General features: G+C 34.8%; 1 protein-coding gene across 1 annotated transcript in view; it reads left to right on the top strand.

The window, feature by feature from the left end:
- PPP1CB (protein phosphatase 1 catalytic subunit beta) overlaps positions 1-20,256 on the top strand; it is a 79,698-nt gene extending 59,442 nt beyond the window's left edge. The window contains exons 6-8 of the mRNA XM_020983773.2: positions 8,939-9,090; positions 15,715-15,849; positions 17,629-20,256. Of these exons, the coding sequence (XP_020839432.1) occupies positions 8,939-9,090; positions 15,715-15,849; positions 17,629-17,733 (392 nt within the window). The 3' untranslated portion in view covers positions 17,734-20,256. The remainder of the gene's footprint in view (positions 1-8,938; positions 9,091-15,714; positions 15,850-17,628) is intronic.
- The last annotated feature ends 2,029 nt before the right edge of the window (positions 20,257-22,285 follow it).

The following is a 22,285-nucleotide window of genomic DNA, read 5'->3' as shown; positions in this document are numbered from 1 at the left end:
GACTACTGTAAACTTAAAACAGAGTGGTAGCCAGGAAGGGATACTTTGGTTTAGACAGTTACCAGGATGGTAAGTGGGAATTTGGGGAGTAGATGGACATGCCCTTTCAAGTCACAATGAAAGTATTGATTTGATTATGATTCCAGATTGTAAAGTTTGGGGAGTAGAGAAAGTGAGGCAGTACAGAGGTGGGGAGTAAATTGAGGCATGATCTGAGTGGTCCTTACTAGGCATTAATAAATCATATTCTGGGCCAACTAGATCCTAATTTCTCTTTGAGGGTTGTAGAAATATAGACTTAGAAACACTGCCATTTTGCCCTTAATTATAAACTTTATTTGCCTGATATTTAACATGGATTCATTATATGACAAATTTAAAAAATTTGTCCTTCCTACTAAATAAACAAATTATAGTCTAACTTTTATAAGATTTGGCTCCCTAGATTGCAAGTTTCTGGCTTTAGAAGAGAACTGCCCAACTACTTTAGTCTTAATGTTTCACTTAGTCTATATTGAGAAATAATGTCTAATGCAAAAACAAAGAAAGCACATTCTCAGAATACTAAGGATTTATAATGATGGCATGAAGAAGAGTTTTGTGCCGAATTATGTCAGCACTGACTTCTTCAAGGAAAATCTTGTAAAATGTATGTCTCTAGCTTCAGAAGACCTGCAAGTTCCTAGGTTGGGTAGTCAGAGTCAAAACCAGTAGGTAGATTCAGTGTAGAATTAGAATATTTTTGGTTATCTTAGTCTAAAAGTTTTTCTAATTAAAAAATGCAAATGTGAAAAATAGGTGCAACAGAGGTTCATTACTCTTAAATGAAGACCCCAAAATTATATTTTATGATAACTAATAAAAATACAGCAGAGCAAAAATAAGAATCTGAACACAACTAAGCCTACAGGTATAGAACTGATCATATTTTGGTTTGACTGTTCATGGAAATCAAAGAATTTTCTTTTGGAAGGTATTTCAGATCTCCATTGTCATTCTAATTCTTCCCAGTTATCCATAAGACTTCTTTTGTTTTGCCATCTAATGCCAGCCACTTTTCTCGCTGATTTCATATTCCACCTGGAACTGTTTCCTGAACTGGGCAGATTGGTTTATTTAGTAGAGCCTTTAGTTTCATCTTGCAGTCTGGCCTTCAGAGGTGGTCAATAAAGGAGTTTCCTACATCAGTGGAAGTGTAGATAGTATATTCTTCCGAGCATCAAACTGTCCCCAAATCCAGATTTGATTTTTAGTTTTCATAAATTCATTTAAACTTTGGAGGTTTATATTTATTGAACATTGAGGTTACTTTTCTCCAGCCTCAGAAGCTGTCTCCCTGAACTTTCATGGAAAGTTGAGGCGCTAAGAGTAATTTAGTCTTGAAGTCTTTGTTTTCAGAGGTGGTACTGTATAACAGTTTCCTTTCACTGGCTCTCCATTAGAGGAATCAATTCAGAAACAGTTTGTTCTTGTTGATTTTCCACATATTACAGCCTTTAGGACTTGATTTTTTTTTCCTTGCTGGATTTTGACCAGGTGACCAGTTAAGTTATACACTACAGTTTTTTTTCAAGTTTGCATATTTTTTGAGCAGCTCCTGGCCAGGCTTCTGCAGCAAACCAAGAGCTCAGCCAAAGCCAACTTTTTTCCCTAGAAGTTTGGCAATGAATGGAATGAAGGAAAAGAGGTGGTTAGCTGGATGTTTTAGAGGGATCACGGGAAGTTTGTTTTGTTTTTATATTTTGGTTAGGATTAGGAATACTTATGTATGTTGTGGGCAAATGAGAAATAGCCAGTCGAGAGTTAGCTGCACCCTAAGAAAAAAGTGGCTTATTCCTGGAGGAAGTAGGAAGGAATGGCATGGATTTAGACCTGACTCCTTGTCAGAGAGTAAGAATTTTTAAATAATCTTTGACCAAAAGGATGAGAGTAGGAGATAAAGAAAAAAAATTTTTTGATTAGAAGAGATTGGTAATTGAAGATTTCCTCTTGGATGATTTAAATCTCAGTGAAGTAGAAGACCTTCTGTTAAGGGCATCAGTAAGAACAGTCAGTAATGTAAGCACTTACTATGTGACAGGCATTGTGCTAAATGCTAGGAATAGAAAGAATGACAAAATTCAGCCCCTGCCCTCAAGGAGCATACGTTCTAAGAGGGATAGAACATAAATAAGGAGGTGCATGAAAATATATAGATTAGTTGACAGTAATCTGAAAGGAAAAGCCTTAGTGGGGCGGGGGAGGAGCAGGAAAGTCCTCCTTCATAAGGTAAAATTTGTTAGCAGTTTGGAAGGAAGCCAAGAGTAGCAAAGGGTTGAACTCTGACTAAACTTTCCACAGTCTTTGTGATTTGGTGTTAAAGGTTTTATGAATAGATACTCTTTCACATGGAAAAAATGCTACTTTAGAATATTTGCAATTTCTGTTTTAACTTGAGATATAGAAACATTCCATCTATCAAGTAGATTACCTTTTTATTGGAACATGTGATCTGCCTCTGATTCACATGCATATATGTAAAAAATTAATTTAATTATTGCAGAAAACTCTTGCTATGGAAAATTCTTTCACCAATACAAGTTTTAAACTCAGTCTTAGTGCCTGGGGAACAGAGAGGTGAAAGAACTTGCCCCATGGTCACATAACTAGGATATGTGAGATGCAGGATTTCATCTGAGATATTCCTGTTCCAAGGTCAGCTCTTTACTATTCCACACTGCCTCTCATTGCACTCTAGTGGGCTTCATTATAATTATTTTTTACTTTTATGTATATTGTTATATATCATATCACCAGTTACAGTCAACATTCATGCTTTTAATTTGTAGTTGGATCTTAACATTCAAATAAGAAATTAAAGAAACCTCCAAAGTTGAATTAAAAACCTTATCAAACCGTTTTTTAAATCTTTGACATTTGACAACTTACCCTCTGATTATTTGCAAAGTTTTTATTAACATTATATGGATCAGATATTGTTCTTTATTGTCAACGGGTAGAATTCAGTTTAGTTGTAGATTTTCTGTTAACCAAAAAGCTGTGACATGCCTTAGTGACCTGATTTCATCGATGTGGATACTTCTTCCAGCAATACAAATATCTTTGTAGAATATCTTCATAAGTTGTTCTCTACCAAAAAAAAAATCATCCAGTGAACTAATCCTTGCACAGGAAACATGGTGTCCACCAATAGGCCTACACCTAAAGTCTTTACACGTTAAACTGGCCAACAGAATGGTCTTGGCACTTCAAAATTTATTATTATTATTATTATTATGAACTTACCAAGCATCAACAAACGTGAATATTTCCCAGTACAAAGAGAAAAAGAATACATATGAAACTGTGAGTCTCCAATATGTACGGTTTTTTTAAACATATATTTCAAATTTAACATAGAAGTTCCAACATTTTCCTACTTGTGTGTATTCTGAACTTGCTTGTACTCTGTTTACTTAAGTTTAGCCATTTTCAGGAAGGTAATTTTGGAATCTCAGAGTTGGAAGGGAGGCCAAGTGGTCAAATGTGTGCTTATACACAAAACCCCTGGATGACATCTTTAAGCGGTGATCCAGTGGAGGAAAGCCACTATTTTTCAAGACAGACCATTTCACTTCTGCATACCATATTTTACCACATAATCGTCACAGATTTTATGACAGATTTTTGGCAGAAAAGTGGGGTGCAACCATTATGTGAAGCTTTTTTAAAAAATCACTTGTGCTGGTATTACTTGTCTTTTAGTTTCCGCCAGTCTTGCATTAACTTTTCATTCACTGAAAACTGTCTTTCCACAGCTCTGTTTCCGTGCTGTTCAGTGAACACAATCACTTTCGGCTTGAAGCCCGCAGAATAGTTTTTATATTTACCCATAATCAGAAAGAAATGCTTCGCATGTTAATGTATCTCTGGCAGATGAACTGTGCAGTTTAGCTAGCATGGGAAAGTCTTACACATGACTAACTCATGGTAGCTTTGCCCGCCTGCCCACTCCTTTTGTGCCTATGGCTTTTTGTTGGGTTGAGTGATGGTACCATTTGTACTTCAGTGCTCTAAATAAACCACACAAGTAGGCTTCCAGAAATATACTGACAACACATGTGCACTGAGATTTTGAGGCTCATGGCTTGCAAGGCGTGAGAGATAAATGTGTATCTACATGCCAGTGGTGAATACATTGCTGCTCTGTTTACCTTTTAAGCAGTGATGAACAGAATATACAATGTGACTATTACAGAATGAAAGGTTATAGACCAATTTTTGGAATGAACAAAAAAAAACCCCCAAAAAAACACCAACGGTGAAATATGGTAGCTCTCATTGTTAAGAAATATTTCTCACATCACACCTAAATTTGTTTCTGTGCCTATTTCATCCATTTTTTCCTACTTCCCTTTGGCACCTGGTAGGAATAGTCTAATCCTTCTATTTGATGGTTCTTTAAGAACTTGAAGACAGCTACCATTCTTCCTTCCACCCTAGCCTCCATCCATGTCTCTTGGCAAAACATCCCCAATTCCTTCAGTTGGCTTTCATAAGACATGGTTGACCTCTAGTATTTTTCACTTCCTCTGTATGCTCTTCTTTCTTGTCAGTTTTCTTTCTAAAATGTTACACAAAACTGAACATTATTCCAGATCTAGTCTGACCAGAGCAGATAGAGTGTCATCACCTCACTAGTCCAGTATGCTATGCCACTCTGAATGCAACCTAAGATGTTATTAGCTTTTCTGGGTTCCATAAAGCCATCCAGATTTTATTGATAACAGTTGTATGATACTTACATGAAAGACTACATTATTTTCTCATTAGATTTGTCTCATTATTCTATTCCATTGAGATATTTTTAGCTCCTGATTCTTTTATTCAGTGCTTTAGCTATCTACTTTCTAGCTTTGTGTCATCTCCAAATAGGAGGAGCATATCCTCTCAATTAAATTTAATCACTTAATGACTTCTCCTAGGATCATAGATTTAGAGCTTAAAGGAGCCTCATTTTACAGATGAGCAAACTCAGATCTTGAACCCAGGTTTTCCTGGCTATACTAAATGCTCTTTGGATCATCAGGCCACTCATCTAGTTTTAAATTCTCTTAGCCATACCACTATTTAACTTATAGTTCCAGTTCCATTTTGTCCAGAAGGATAACAGGAGACTTTCTCAAATGTTTCAGGTATATTATAGCCATAGCATTCCCTCACTGTGCCTAGCAATCTAGTAATTCTATCAAAAATTAATCTTGTCTGGCATGACCTTATTTTTAAGTGTATATTAGATTTAACATTAGTACTAAGACTGACCCGCTTATTTGTGTTCTCCTTCTTTTTGCTCTTTTCTGTGTATTTTTAAATGTTTTATTGACATTTTTTCTCCCTTACCACTGTCACTGCCCACCCCTTTTTTCTCTCCCAAATAAAAAAAATGTTAGGAGTTTTAATAGCCCTTCCTTAAAATGAGTGTAGTTTCAAGTGAAACAGATTTGCACATTGGCCCTGTGTGAAGAGATGGGAGTGGTTTTGTACCTCTCGTCCATCATCTCTGCGAAGAGGTAGAAAGTATGTCATGATTTTTTTTTTTGTGGTATTGATCAGAGTTCTTAATTCATTCATAGTTGTTTTCTTTGCATCATTGTTAAAAGTAATTTTCCTTGTTCTGCTCAATTTACTTTTCATTATTTCATAGAACTCTTCTTAGATGTCTCTGAGTGCATCATGATCTATTGTTGATGAAACCGTGCTGATGCTTAGTGATTATTGCTGTTTTCCTTTCTAGTAGTTCACAAATCATGCCGCTAATGATATATTATAAATTTTACCAGGAACTTCAGAAAAGTTTGTAGTGTTATTGTTTATATTCTCTTTATCTTTACTTCAAGTATGTTCTCTGTGCTCTATCATTATCTTCCGTCTTTTCTTTTCCTCTGTCTCCCTGTCCGAAACACACAGGAAATTGATTAGACCAGTTCAGACAGCTGAGAAGGCAATGCATTTTTTGTTGTTGTTAAGTTTTGAAATTTGACAGTTTGGACCTGTAAATGTGGCATAAGTGAGAGATTTCCACTCCCAGCAGCATCCTTCCTCCTTCCCCTACAAATTTTCCCCCACAAAATAACACAGAAAGGGGCGATGAGGAAACTGAGGCAAACAGGGTTAAGTGACTTGCCCAGGGTCACACAGCTGGTAAGTGTCTGAGGCCAAATTTGAACTCAGAAAGATGAGTCTTCCTGACTCCAGTCACTTCCTGACTAGCATGTAGTAAACGTTTAACAAAAATGCATATTGACTGATTGTACAAGTTAAGATATACAAGGAAGAAAGGTAAGTTTTTTAACCTTGAGTTTAATTTTTGAAAACTAAATAAAATTTTAAAAGCCTTAGAAACCTAGTGGTAGAGAAGAGAAAGAATTTTATCCCATATAATTCAAACAGATTTTCTTTCTTGAGTACCAGAACTGTCTTTCTAAAGCATACTTTTTTCTCTTGAGCATCCTCTTTGCTCATGCTTTTTTCTCCCCATATCCTTCACAAAAACAAATTTATGGAAAGTATGTTGAGGCCAATTAAATCTCATCATCCTGAGAATATTTAATGATGAAACTTGAAGGACAACAAACAGATGAAAATTGGAGAGGATTCTTAGGATTAGTATAACAAATTATTCTTCCTTCAGTGACAGTGGAGATGCTACAGCCCCTGAATGATGTACATCAGAAAGTAGAAATGTCACTATTGGGGGTGAGGAAAGACAGAAAAAGCAGCTGAAATAATACAAGCTACACACAGAAGAGTTCTGTGCTGAAGATGACACAATTTTCAGAGCAGTGAGGAAATCGGTTCTTAAGCTATTTGAAACAAAAGAGGATACCATTATTACTGAAAAAGACTGAGAAAATATCAACTACCCATTTCCCTGTCTCTACAAAATATTTATGAAACTAATCTACACACTTATCAAGGACATCCTTGATGAAAATATGAGAATTAAACTTTTGCATACGTTGTAAAACACATCCCATCTTTACGTAACTTCCTACAAGATGTAGAGAATATAAAATTCCACCTTTGTGTGACTTTTTAAAAAATTGATTTTGTAGAGGAAAATATAGCATTAAAGATTCTTAAAAGAACTGTCTTTTGCATATGTTAAAATCAAAAGAATTCCCTGGTTGATGAAACAAATTTGTTAATTTTGGTTAGCCTTCTTATTAATAACAAGTGGGACCAAAGGTATTTTTGTCTCTGTTATAGGAAACAGCTGTTACATGGAAAAGGGGAAAGATTCCTTGGAGCTGGCCAAGTCTTCTCTGTGATCTGTTTGTAGATGAAATGGTCATGATTATATCAAGTTCTAGGATATTGCAGAGCATCCTAAATGAAATCCGTAACAAATGGAGAATTTGGCCTACCCACAAAGGATAATATGAATAAAGAATACCTATTTTTCAAACTATGCTATGGAGGTTGATAGAAACCTTTTATAGTTTGTCCATTGGTATAATACAACTGAACCACCAGCCTGATCTTTTGACCAGGTAGAATTGAATAGGATGAAGAGAATGAATTGGATAGCATTTGAGAAATTGTATAATTTTCAATGACTCCCCAAACCTCTCCCTTAAAAATCTTATCTTTTTAATATCAGGGATGCTATATGGCTCTAAAGAAATAAAACCTCATTTCATACAGAAGGCAATGAAGGGGCACATGCAAAGCTTAAGTAGGCTGCAATAAGTTACCAACAAAGACTAGCACATGAAAAGCAGCTTGAAAGATGTTATTGGAGAAATGAATGACTAGAAAGAAAAACACTTTGTACTCCACTGATATGCATTCAACATCAAGAGACATGGAGTAGAAATAGAATAAGCCTCTAGTACATTAGGTAGATTCCCGTCCCCTGGGTAGGATTTACAGAAGAATGTGCACAAGAGTTGTACTGGATGGATTTATAATCTGCACTATTGGAAAACATGCTCATATCATTGAGATCATAGATGCATCAATTTATCTTTTACTTTGGTGCTGCCATGTGTAGGACTTGTTTTGTTAGATGTGAGTATCATCCACTATAAAGTTAGGTAGTTCTTCCTCACTGTGTTCACAGATGATTGTGAATGTATCCTTGTATATTGGAGTCCTACTAAGAATAATAGCTAACATTTATATGATGATTCACAGTTTAAAACGCACCTTCTGTTAGGTAGGTTAGTATCAGCAATGCTGTCTCCAATTCCTAGATTAGGACAGTTGTTCAAATAGATGTAAGAACTTGTTCAGAGTTAAGACATCCATTCAGTGGCATCTTGGCCAAACCCAGGATCTTAACCTTTCCGAAGGTTAAGCAATTTTGTGCTATACCACATTGCTTTACCACTGCTGTCATAGTCTTTGCTAGTACAGTGTTTATGGTGGTTTTAATTACTTGGAGGGAAAGAAATAGATGTGTTCAAGAATCTGAGTTGAGTACTCAACTTTATAAGTTAAGGATAGTTGAGTATTCAACTTTATAAAGTTAAAAATAGTAAGTGCTTATCACGTGCTAGGCACAGTATAAAAATGAAAGTTGACCTAATACTCTGCCTTCAGGGAGCTTGCAGTCCAGTGAGATTGGAGAGAATACAGTATAATTGTATGATACGGTAAGGTGGTTACTTCAATAGATGGTGTTATGGGTGGAGTGATGATAGTCTCAATAGCATAGAGGATTGACATGAGTAAAGGTATATAGGTGGGAGAAGTTTAGGAGTAGAACTGGGACATGTAAGAAACCAGGTAGGACAGCTGGTGATAGATTGGATCCAGGTAAGGGGGTGGCCTTGAATTGCCAGTGTCAGGTGGTTTAAGGGTTGAGGGAACAAAAGATGAACTAAGGAAGAGTTTAATATAGAATACTTCTATATCATATTTCTAATAACTTTTTCACTGATATCTTTTCAAGGTTTACTTTGTGATTTGCTGTGGTCTGACCCAGATAAGGATGTACAAGGTTGGGGAGAAAATGATCGTGGTGTTTCTTTCACATTTGGGGCCGATGTGGTCAGTAAATTTCTGAATCGTCATGACTTGGACTTGATTTGTCGAGCTCATCAGGTATGAAATCTAAAACTTGTTTTGATAAATGTTTCTCAATGTTTTACCCCATCTAGTGGACTTAATAAGACTTTATTAGTTAGATCATTATTATTAGTGGATTTAATAATCTTTATTCCTTGTAAATACTTAATTTATTTTAACAAGTATTTTATTAAGCAACTCTATGCAAGCACTAAGCTAAGTGCTGGGAATAGGAATAGAAAAACAAAATATCCCTGCCCTTAAAGAGTTTATGTTCTACTGGAATAGAAGTTTTTCTTTAAAAATTTGTAAAGGGATATAATTTTACTGTGTTTTGTGTGCTACCTCCATAAGCAAAGAATGAGTTTTACATTTTTAAATAATGTTTTGTTGTATTTTAAAAGGTAAAAATCATTCTTAGCTCTGCCTTACAGAAACAGGTAGCTGACGTTGAGCAAACCTGACCCGTGCTTTTACATAATTAACATCTGCTACTGAATTATTAAGTGTTTACTGTGGTGCCAGACTTTGTGTACAAAAACAGAAGTGAAGATACGTGCCTTCAAGGAATTGACATTCTAATGGTTTTACCACCCTCCTCTGTCAACCTAATCTCAGACGTTGTAAGGATTGGGAAGGATTTGAAATAGATTTCTAATTTGTCTGTTTATTTTGTTTTTTGTGTAATTTTCTGAAAACTTGTAGAAAATATTTAGCCATGCCTTGTCATTTATTTACTTTATTTATAAACAAATCTAACTTCATCATACTGTTAATTCAAGAAGAGATTTTCTAATAGTTACATGAGAATATTCTAGAGTAAAACCTCACCTGACATGGTTTATTTCACATATGTCTTTGAAAAGTTATTTTTAGGGTAAAAACCTTTGCAACACTGTCTCTTTTGCCAGGAATGCACTTCCTTCTTACCTTTACTTTTTAGAATTCCTTGTTACTTTCAGAACGTGGCTCAGACAAAACCTTTTGCATAAAGCCTTTCTTGAAATCCCTGTCTGCTCGTTAACCCTCACTTAAATCCAATTCACTTGCATGTCAGTGTCATCTCCCTGATGTCGTGGTCCTGTTTGAGAATGAAGTACAAACAGCAGCCTGCTAGTACCTTCCTATTCCTCTTCCCCATGATCTCTTGTTCATTTTTTACATCAGATGTATACATGTTGTTTACCCTGATAGAACATAAGCTTTTTTATGGCTGGGACTAATTTTGCTTTTGACTGTGTACCCCCAGCATCTAGTACAGTATCTGGAACATAGTAGGTACTTAATAATGCTTGTTGATCATTATAGAGTGATATTTGTCCTGTCTCCTAACATCAGCTTTTTTAATATAAATTTTACCAATTTGCCTTCAATTTTTGAGTTGAAAATTTTTTCTCCCTCTTCCTCCCCCCAACCCTCCCCAAGACGGCACACAGTCTGATATAGATTTTACATTTACATTCCTATTAAACATATTTTCACATTAGTGAAGCTGTGAATAAAAATTAAAACCAATAGGAGGAACCATCAGAAAGATGAAACAAAACTCAACAGAAGGTAAAAATAAGTGATAGCGATTTGACTTCCGTAGTTCTTTCTTTGGATATGGGCAGCATTTTCCATCCCAATGCCTCTGGAGATGTCTTAGATCCTTGTAATACTGAGAAGGGTTCAGTTTAACAATATTAGTCATCGCATAACGTGGCTGTTATTGTGTACAAAGTCCTCTTGGTTCTTCTGCTCACTTCACCTGAAAATCATGATGAAAAAAAGAGCTTGGACAGTATCTTTCAGGAAATCATAAAGGAAAACTGCCCGGAATTCCTAGAACCAATTTGCCTTCAGTTTTTAAGAAGAGTGATTTCTTACAAGTATTTGAATATCAGGAACCAGTTTAACTCCAAAATTTAGCTACCAGGGGCCAAATTATGAAATTGGAAACATTTTGAATAGTCTTTTCAGACCTAGTTTTTAGAGATTGGTAGTAACTTAAGAGACTGAGTATCTTGCACATCCAGTTAAACAAGATAGCCTCTATTTTGAGAGAAATGTTTTATTTTTAAAGTATAGGGGTGTCTTATTTTGTCAGAACAATTTCTTTAAATATTAACATCTAAACTATAAATGTATTTAGTGCATAATTACTATCATTGCTGAGATTGATTAACAACTTGATAATATATGCATATCAATCACCACCGTTCTATATGTTGGGGGAAATATTTTTTGCCTAGTGTGATCCTTCCCCCTCCTACTTTGCCACTACCTTCTTTTGTTTATCTTACTTGCTGCCTCTACTTTTGTTAAGCAGAATAATAAACTTATAAATTATCTGTTCACATTATACCATTCACTAGCTTGCATGTGTGTTGAGTTATTCCTGTCACATAGCATTGTCTTCTGTCGCCCTTAATAGGTTTCTTAACTGCTCAGTTTTGATTGAAGACATCCCCATGTCTTGGCTCAGCACCTTGAGAAAGCCATCTACATTTGTTTCCTCTGCTACCTCTCTACTTCCTTTAAATCCTTTGCAATCTGGCATCTGACTTCATCATTCCCATGAAACTGCCTTCCAAAGTTACAAGTGATATTTTAATTGCCAATCAAACGGCCTTTTCTCAGTTCTGATCTTCTTGACCTTTTTGGTGGCATTTGTCACTTTTATTTTATTTTAATTTATGGAATAGAATAAGCATTTTCATAACATAGTACCAAATATGTGATATATATAAAGTTTATACATAGTTCTATTTATCAGTTTTTTTCTTTGCATGAAAATAGCATCTTTCTTCATGTGCCCTTTGTAATTAATTTGGGTATTTATAATAGATAAAACAACTTGCTCTCTTGAAGTCATTCCTAAAACAATATTGCTGTTACTGTATACAATGTTCTCTTGGTTTTGCTCATGTCGCTCTTCATTATTTCATGCAAGTCTTTCCATGTTTTTCTAAAATCATTGAGCTCATCGTTTCTTATAACACAGTACTATTCCATCACAGTTGTACCACAGCTTGTTTAGCCATTCCCCAATTGATGGGTATCCCTGCAAATTCTAATTCTTTGCCCCCACAAATAGAGCTACTATAAATATTTTAGAACATATAGGTTCTTTTCCTTTTTCCCTAATCATCTTTGGAAATAGACCAACTAATGGTATTGCTGGGTCAAAGGGTATAGGTAGTCTAATAACTTTTTGGGAATAATTCCAGATTGCTCTCCCAAATGGTTGGATCAGTTCACAATTCCACCAGTAGTGAATTAATGGTCTAATTTTCCACATCTCCTCCAACATTTGACACGTTCCCCTTCTGTTATTTTAGCCAGTCTGGTAGGTGTAAAATGGTATCTCAAGGTTGTTTTAATCTGCATATCTGTGATCAATAATGATTTGGAGCATTTTTATGTGACTATAAATTGATCGATTTCTTCATTGGAAAACTGCCTGTTTATATCCTTTGACCGTTTATGAATTGAGGAATGAGTTGTATCCTTATAGATTTGACCAAGTTCTTTATCTGTTTTAGATATGAGACCTTTATATGATAAACTGTCTATAAAATTTTTCTGCTTTCCTTATAATCTTGGCTATTTGTATTTGTACAAAGCCTTTTTAATTTAATGTAATCAAAATTATCTGTTTTATACCTAATATTGCTCTCTGTCTCTTCTTCATAAATTGTTCACCTATCCATGTGTGTTAAGTAAATAATAGGAGAGATATTAATTGTTTATGAGTAGGCAGGCCCAGTATAATAAAAATCACAATTTTACCCAAACTAATTTATATATTCAATGCCAGCCAATTAAATGACCAAAATTATTTTACTGAATTAGAAAAAAATAATAAATTCACTTGAAAAAACAAAAAATCAAGAATATCAAGGAAATAATTTTTTAAAAAGTGGAAAAGGAGGATAAACAGTACCAGATCTTAAACTGTATTATAAGGCAATAATTATCAAAACCATCTGGTACTGGCTAAGAAATAAAAAAGGTGGATCAGTGGAATAGAGTAGACATAACAATTTATAGCAGTAAATAAACATAATAACCTTGTATTTGACAAATGTAAAGGCTTAAGATTTTGGGATAAGAATTCATTATTTGGTTAAAAAAATTGTTGGGAAGACTGGAAAGCAGTATGGCAGAAATTGGGAATGGGACCAATATCTCACACCATTACCAAGATAAGGTCAGAATGGATACATGACCTAGATACAAAGAGAGATTTTATAAGAAAAATAAAAGAGCATTTGACACTGTTGATTAACTTCTCCCATATACTCTTAGCTCTCTAGGTTTTTGTGACACTACTTTCTTTTCTCCTTCTGTTCACTGTACTTCATTTCACTTGCTATATATCTTCCTGCCTTGTCTATTGAAGGGGGAGGGAGGTGTCTTTCAAAGCTCTTAGACCCTATTCTCATCTCTTTTTATCCTATTCTTCTTCTTGGTGATCTCATCAGCTTCAACCAGTTCAATAATCATTGCCATGCAGATGATTCCTGGTTCTGCATCTCAAGCTCTAGCCTCTCCTGAGCTATAGTCCCACATCGCTATCTGTGTTTTGGACACTTTAAACCAGATGTCCCATTGTTATCTCAAATTCATTACTTCTAAAATAGAACTCTATTTTTTTTCTCCTGTCCTGAACTTCCCTGTTATGTGGGGGGCACAACTCTTTTCCTGGTCACCCAGGCTGACCACCTCAGTGTTACTCATGATTCTTTATTCTCACTCATCCCACATATCCATTTCATTGCCAAGTATTTCTACTTTTCTGGTAGTTCTTGCTTTTGGTAAGTTTGCATTACACAAATCTGATTCTCCTGGAGGTGGGCAGCAGGAACACTTCACCGTTTGGCAAGTGGCTGGGTGGCAGCAGCACCAGTGCAGTCCTGAGCCAGGGGTTCTCTGCTTCAGGCATTGGAGTTGCTCCAGCTAATGAGAGGGTAAAGAGGGGTTGGGGCAAGCACGGTGTGAGGCCCCAGATACTGGAGGTGCTCAGGTTTCTGAGTCTTTGAACAGTGGAGGGGGCAACATCCCAGCAAGCTTCTTGGGGGGGGGTATCTGTGAAACAGTCTACTTATGGCAATGGTCTATACATCGTTTTTCTGTATAGTAACATAGCTACCCCCTAGTTCAGGCCCTCATCACGTCTCTTTCAGATAATATGGAATAGCCTTTTAACTGGTTTCCCCGCCCCAAGTCTATACTCCACTAGCTGCCAAGGTGATTTTTGTAAAGCTTAGGTCTGATAATGTAACCTCCTCCCTATTCCTCACTAATGAGCTCTGGTGGCTCCCTGTTTTTTCCAGAATCAAATATAAGCTGCTATGTGTGATTTTTAAAAATCTTCATAATCTGGCTTCTGTGTCATCACATCGTCTTAGACATTACTGCCTTCCATGCACTCTATAGACTGACCACACTTCCCTTGTCAGAAACTGACAAAGTACTATGATAATTATTTGCATTATAAAGGATGTTTTACTTTCAGAAATGGATTGACTTAATACTTTAAAATGACCTTTCCTAGTGGAAAGTTAAAAAATTAACAGATTTTGGTTCTGAGAATTTAAGGCCTCATGTGTTTGGAATCAAATCCTTTATTGAGGATCAATCACAAATGAAAATAAAGGTTTTAGAAATTATAATGTAAAAGTCATTGGGGAAAATTAATAAAATTATAGGAAATAAGTTTTCTAGTATCTTTTAAAAATAACTTATCAATTTAAACTAATGTCTCAGTGTGTAGCTGTGCAATCAAATAGATAATTGGAAATAAGAACAAAGCTTTCAGAAATTATATTTTTACTTTCTTCATTACCTCCTATTTATATATGAATCTTTCTTTGAATTGTGATTTCTATGGCTAAACAATGGTGCATGTCCTGAGAGGGCATTCGTTGTTCTTGCTATCTACAGACTTCATGCCTGTTAGAATCCATTCATTCAGCAGTAATATATTAATCATTTGTATGTGCAAAACATGTGCTAGGTACAGGGGATACAAGGATAAAAATGAAATATCTCTTGCCCTTAAGGAGTTTATATTATACTGAGTAAAACAACATTTATAAAAATTAATAAATATAAAATATATAAGAAGTAACTTCAGATCCAGGAAAGGGCAGTAACTAGTGAAGAGAACAGAAAAGGGTTTGGTGTAAGGGTGGCACTTGAGCTTCATCTTATTAGGAAGGTAGGGATTCCAAAATATGGTAGAGGGAGAACAGGCAAGACTTAACAACTGATTTGGATATATAGAGGGTAAGGCTGAGTCAGCCACTGAAGACAATTATGGTTCAGAACCTGAGTATCTGGAAGGATTATGTCCTCCCAAGAAACAGAGAAAGTAGGAAGAAAGGGATAGATTTTCAGAATGTCTTAGGGTTGAGAGAACTAGTATGTATACTAGGGAAGGCTACTCCTAAAGTATCTGACCACGAGGTTAACATTTAAGTGTCCAAAAATGAGTATAGGAAGTGGTGTGATCTGTGAATATACTCCCTTTACCCCCAAAAGTTACGCAGTGCACTGAGTTAAAAAAAAAAGTTCCCCATTGCTCACTATTTTTGGATTAAGTTATTGATCCACTATATTAATATTGACAATCAGGAAATAATTATAAATTAGCATATTTTATTTTGGTAGGTGGTTGAAGATGGATATGAATTTTTTGCCAAGCGACAGCTGGTAACTTTATTTTCAGCCCCAAATTACTGTGGCGAATTTGATAATGCTGGTGGAATGATGAGTGTCGATGAAACTTTGATGTGTTCATTTCAGGTATGGTATTGATATTTAAACAGTCCCCTGAAAACCCTTTGTTGGTGGTTTTTGGCTTTTTTTCCCCCTGGTAGAAGTGAGGTGTACTGGTCTAGATGCTGTGATAACCCAAATTAACTTCTAAGCTACCAATAACTGTTTGTAGTTAGTAAGGCGTTGCTTACTTTATGGTTGCTATATATGTAAGGTTAATAAATATAGTGAATGCTGTTAAAATAATTCTCTTTAATTAAAAATTATTAAATGGCTGCTGTCTTCAAGGTACTCTGAGAACTAAAGAGGCCACTGCTGTTCCTGCTCTTAATTAAGGAACCTATAGTCTTATGGGTGAAGGAGGAAAGGATACAGCATTTATAAAAATGAATGTGATTTCACTATAGAATGTGATAGGAGCAAATGAAAAATTCAAACAAAATAAGTTCTGTAAGAAAATTTAAGGAATAAGAGTTCTCTTTGCTCAGAAGTTAAGTAATTTAGTGAACCACAGGAAATTAAATCAGCTTTCGGTAAACATTATTCACAGTTGAAGTATACAGAAAATAACAACTTTACTCTAGACTTAAAATATCTTAAAAATTATCATTTGCTCATTTAAAGTAGAATTTAATCTATTTCACACTGTTAAAATAAAAATTATATGTGTAAAAGTAATAAATAACTTTTTTTTAAAAAATTGTATAATATAAATTCCACTAATTTAAACTGCTTCTTCCCTCCTCCATTGGTCCAATTTAGTAATGAGGTTTTATTGTACAAGTTTATGATCAGTCATGCAATCTATTTAGTGTTAGACCAATGTCTTCTATCAGTTTTAATTGAACAATTGTATATGTACTCAAATCTCCTTACCTCACGTAGAGGTACACACATTTATTTCTTGTGATATTGACTGAAATACAGAATATGTACCTAAAACAATGTAGATATATGCTGGAAGACTGTTACACAAAAGTACTGTATATAATATTTTATGTAAAAAGTTTTATTTTTCATTTTCTTATCATTATTTTCATTATTACTTTTATTGTCCTCACTGGGATTGGTGTGGGGGAAGACTACTTTATATCTAGACCCATATGATAGTCCTATAGTAATTTGAAAGAGTGATTCTCTCTAAATTATTATGAGAAATTTAACTTCTCCACTAGGGAGAATAAAGATAATCATAACTCTAAAACTTTTTATGGTTTTACTGTTTTTTCCCCCACAGGATCATAGAATCTAACCCACCTAGGTTTTAGGATAAAATCATAGAGTCATAGCCTTAGTCTGATCCCTTAATTTTATAATTGAAGAAATGTGGTTCTGGAGAGAACTTACCCAATTTAACTAACCCATTAACGTACCCAATATCATACAATTAATAGCACAAAAAATAAAGAGTACTTGGATCTTCAGCTTTCTGGTATTTGTACATACCACACTGTCTCTTGATTTATTAGAATAACAAATTAGATTTATTAAAACAACCTAAACATATTGTAGGCAGGCCAGGAATTAAGTGTTTTGACATAATTTTTTTTATTAGTCTTATTAATATATATTGATACTGAATAAAGTCATGTAAACTATGGGCAGAGTGATTTTAATTAGGAAGGTATGCTTAGTCATATGAAACTACGGGTAAAAAAAGTTAGTCACATTTTAAGGAACCTTTCTGATTTCCTCTGTTTGAAGGTATTTTCTTTAGATAGGATTAAAAAATATTACTTTATTTCTTTCATCACAATATTTTATCTTGATTCTTATGACACTTTCTTGATAAATTCTTTACTACAGATACTAAAACCGTCTGAAAAGAAAGCCAAGTACCAGTATGGTGGACTGAATTCTGGACGTCCTGTCACTCCACCTCGAACAGCTAATCCCCCGAAGAAAAGGTGAAGAAAGGATTTGTGTAGAGAACCCATTAGATCTGTCAAGGACAAAACTCCATAATATATAAGTGTGCACTGTAAAACCATCCAGCCATTTGACACTCTTTATGATGTCACACACATTTAACTTAAAGAGACGGGTAAAGGATCTTCATTTTTTTTCTAGTAGAAAGATGTGCAACACTGTATTGTAACAAGTATACTCTGTTCTAATATCCAGCAAAGTTAAAACCAGATTCAGAAATACCCATTAAGGTTCCATATGCACTTATCATGGTTTTTAAAGTTGAAAAGCATCCCAGTTAAAACTAGATGTGATAGTTAAACCAGATGAAAGCATGATGATCCACTTGTGTAATGTGGTTTTTAGTGTTGCTTGATTGTTTAATTACTTTGGGTTTGTTTGGGGGGTGGGGGGAGGTTTGTTTTGGATTTTTTAAAGCTAGAATAATGGCAAATGGTTTTCATTTTCCCTGGATTTTTTGGAAGTGAAATGTGGGGAGGGGCTTTTAAAAACAGCCACTGACTTATTTTCCCTTGCTTATTGAGCTGTTTACCTGTTTAACTTAGTAAATATGCAGCCCATTATACTTTTTTAAAAGGATAATATACAGTGATAGTGAATAAAAACATGCAGACTAAGTCCGATCTAATAACTTGACTGAGCAATCTGACCAGCTGACAGTAAATATTTTGCTTTTTACTTAAATTGCCACTGATTTGGACTTGCGCACTATAATATTTTAACTTATTAATGCTATATTGTGCAGTAGCATTTCATTTAACTTTAAGATAAGGCTCAAATAGTATTACCCAGTTAGTTAGTAATGTGATTATGTGGTACCTTGGCTTTAGATTTAATTAGCACGAAACACCTTTTGGCATGCTTAGCTTTCAGGTAACACCCTCACCTGCATCAGAGCATTTTTTGTAGATCCCCAGAATGTGAGGATCCTTTTTTGATAAGCCTCAGAAAGCTGATACTTTCTTTTTAAAATTTTCCTAAAGAAGGGATGTATTTAAATGGATGCTGATTGGTGGGACACTGTCAACTATGTGGATATTGGGTGCTTAACTGTCTAGTATTGCCATGTGGATGTTGTATGCGATTGTAAGGCTTATATCACTAAAGATTTTATCCTCCTGGATTTTCATGATCAAAGTTCATACAATATTACTGTATAGACTTATGCTTTGTTGTAGTGTACTATAGTAGCAATAATTTCTGTACATGATCAAGAGTTTATTGCTGTATTTCTTTTACTGTTCTTTTTCCCCTCCCCTTTTTAAAAGGGTTAACATTAGCAAATGGCAAGGTGTAAAAAAGTCATTTAAAGTTCTTAGTAAGATGAAAATTGCAAAATACAGATTTGTGGTTCTTTACTGAATATAATTATAAAGGTTTTTATTGAACGTTGTCAAATTTGTAAGCTTGGAGAAAGATACCAGATTTATAATGCCATTCTGAATGTTCTACAATAGATGTAAAACTCTTTAATATTGTCTTTAAAAATGTTAAATTGAGGATTCTAGTAACTTACATTTCAATTGGCACGTTATATAATGCAAGAGATATTTGATTTTTTGACACAGTGAAAAAGTTCTTTAAAATAGATGTCTCTTTTCTAATTCCATTTTGTTTTAAAGGCATATTTCAAATGTAGTTTTTTTTTTCCATTTAGTAAAAGTTGTCTAATTGATTTGAAGCCTGACTGGTTTTTTGTCTTTTTTCTTTCCGATGAAATTTTAAAACAAACAATAACAACCACAACACACTTTGCTCCGAAGGACTTGTCATTATAGACTTGGTGTGTGCTCGCTCGGTGCCTCTTCAGAAAAATGTCTATACTATATACTTTATAGACTATCTATATCTACATACATGTAGATATCTATGTAGGTGTCTATACAAATACATGTAAACATACATAAAATATGTAAATGCTACTGTCATTGCTTCGTTCTTGGTATACTGGGTTAAATTTAATGGCAGCACTTTGATTTTAAATGTCAGTTTATTCAAATAGTAATCAGAGCTAAGATTGAATAGTAGACTCTTCAAGGATTTTAGATTCAGTATATTTTTGTTGTGGGTATATATAAGGAAGGCTTGGAAAATGTGTTTTAGATGGCATGGAAGATAAAATAAATTGTATGTTTTGTTAACTGTACATAATACATTCAAACCTCATTAATTCAAATTCATTTAATTGGGAATTTGTAATAATTCAGATAGAACTGAAGTTTGCCTTTATACAATCTGTGAAAAAAGATGACTAATTATGTAAATTTTTATAATATAAGCTAAATTAGAAGAGGGTATAAACTAAACTAGGAGGAGGAATAAGCTAGCTTATTTGGGGAGTATGTTAGCCTACTTAAGAAATTTTTTAACCCCTCTCAACCACTTTAGCAACATCATTTGCATATAAATAATGTGTTCATTACAAATGTTTATCTACTTGGCTACACTGTTACATATTGCTATGTACTTGAAAGTAATAAAACTTAATTTCTTTTTTTAACAAAAGTCCTATAATTCTGGTGTCACTAATTCAGACTATTCCCCTACCGCAGGCATTACAGCTTAAAACATAAGGCTTCAGAATAATAATAATCTTCAAAACTATGAGTTTACATCAATAGCCCAAGCAGTATTACCAAAAGACAGCAGTGACATTTTTAGGAATATGTAGGTGGTCTTTTTTATACTTTTTTGTTTTTGTTATAAGAGAAGTGTGACTTTACTGCTTCATCTTCCATTATGTTTTCCCCATGTTGACCATGTCCAAAGCGATGCTGCTGTAGGTAACAAGGCACTTGATTTAACTTCATTGGAGATGTTTAGCACTAAATAATATTATTGCCTTCTTCTGCTAGATTCAAGTTTCAGTAATCATCTAAAAACAGCAAAGATCTAACATTCTTTGATTCATGGGATCATAGGATTTAAGGTTGAAAGGACCTCACAGATTATCTAATCTACCCCAATTCCCAACCACTTTCACTTTGTAGATGCAGAAGCTGGGTCATAGGTTGTGTGATAAGATCATTGTATCATTTTAAATTCTACTTTTAAATATATATCATCACCAAATCTAGTCAGTTTTCTTCAAAATATCTCCATTATCCATCTTCTTGTGGCCACCACTTTAACCCCATGACTGAATTAGTGCAGTAGCTTCTTCAGCTGGTTCCCTACATCAGTATCTTCCTTCTAATGCAAGGCATTTCCAAACTTTGTCAGTTCCTGTACTCTTAGTTTTCAGTAAATGTTCCCTACATCCTATTAAATATGAAAAGAAATTCTTGAGTTTAACATGCTATATATTTAAGGAATGAAAAGGATTAATTTTCCATTAAGCTCTATTTGGTACACAGTGTTTTTCCACTAGCACTACTACTTTGAAAATATTTCAGTAGGATGTTATAGATATTTGTTAAATATTCTCCATACTTATTTCATAAGTTTGTCATAACCTTTGGGATTATATGTATCACAGGTTAGGAACCCCACCTCTAATCTATCCTATACATGGCAACCAGATTTTTTTACTTTTTGTCGAAAAACTTAGTTGTTTCCTGTTGTCTGTAGGATCAATTCAACTCATCTTTGCATTCAAAATCATCTAAAATTCATTTTACCAAAAGGTACAGTGTAATGTATTGGGAATTGCACTGAATTTGGAGTCAGAGAATTCAAGTTCAAGGCCTGGCTCTGTCACTAGTTAACTCTTATGACCTTGAGCAAATTATTTAATTTCTGTGGACTTCAGTTAATTCATATAGTAGAAGAGGCATAGGTTATATGATCACTAAGGTCCCAATGTGGCACTTTATATAGTATAGGCAAATACTATGGAAATTCTGAAAGAGAACACGGTAAGGAAAAGGCGTCATGGAGAAGGTAGGATGGTTTAGATGTGATGATAACAGGAACCACATAAAGAAAATTGAAAAGGCAGACCTGACCGATTCATAGTTAGAACGGTCAGATATAAAGTTGAGAGTGGCCTGGATGGAATGTAATGTGATGTAATTTTGCCAAGAAACTAAAACTTGAGAATGTAATGTTGGGGGGCAGCTAGGTGGCACAGGGAATAGAGCACCGGCCCTGGAGTTAGGAGAACCTGAGTTCAAATCCGGCCTTAGACACATAACACTCACTAGCTGTGTGACTCTGGGCAAGTAACTTAATCCCAATTGCCTCACCAAAAAAAAAGAATGTAATGTGGGACTGGAGTTTGGGTTACATTGGATGGGCAAAAGGAGACCAACCACCCATGTTTGGGGAGAATAAAGGTATGAATATAGCAGTTGTATGCAGCCTTTTCTTTTCTGGGGGGGGGCAGTTGGGGTTAAATGACTTGCCCAAGGTCACATAGCTAGTAAGTGTCAAGTGTTTGGTCTGAGGTCGGATTTGAACTCAGGTACCCCGACTTCAGGGCCAGTGCTCTATCCACTGCGCCACCTAGCTGCCCCAATGTATGCAGCTTGTTTTAAGAGAAATACATGTCTAGGAACCTAGAAAGTAGGCTGTTATAAAATCCATGTATAAA

This window comes from Phascolarctos cinereus, unplaced genomic scaffold, assembly GCF_003287225.1.
Source record: "Phascolarctos cinereus isolate Bilbo 61053 unplaced genomic scaffold, phaCin_HiC Scaffold_2;HRSCAF=192, whole genome shotgun sequence".
NCBI lineage: Eukaryota > Metazoa > Chordata > Mammalia > Diprotodontia > Phascolarctidae > Phascolarctos > Phascolarctos cinereus.
Note: the sequence above shows the minus strand (reverse complement) of the source record. Positions and strands in the feature narration are given on the sequence as shown.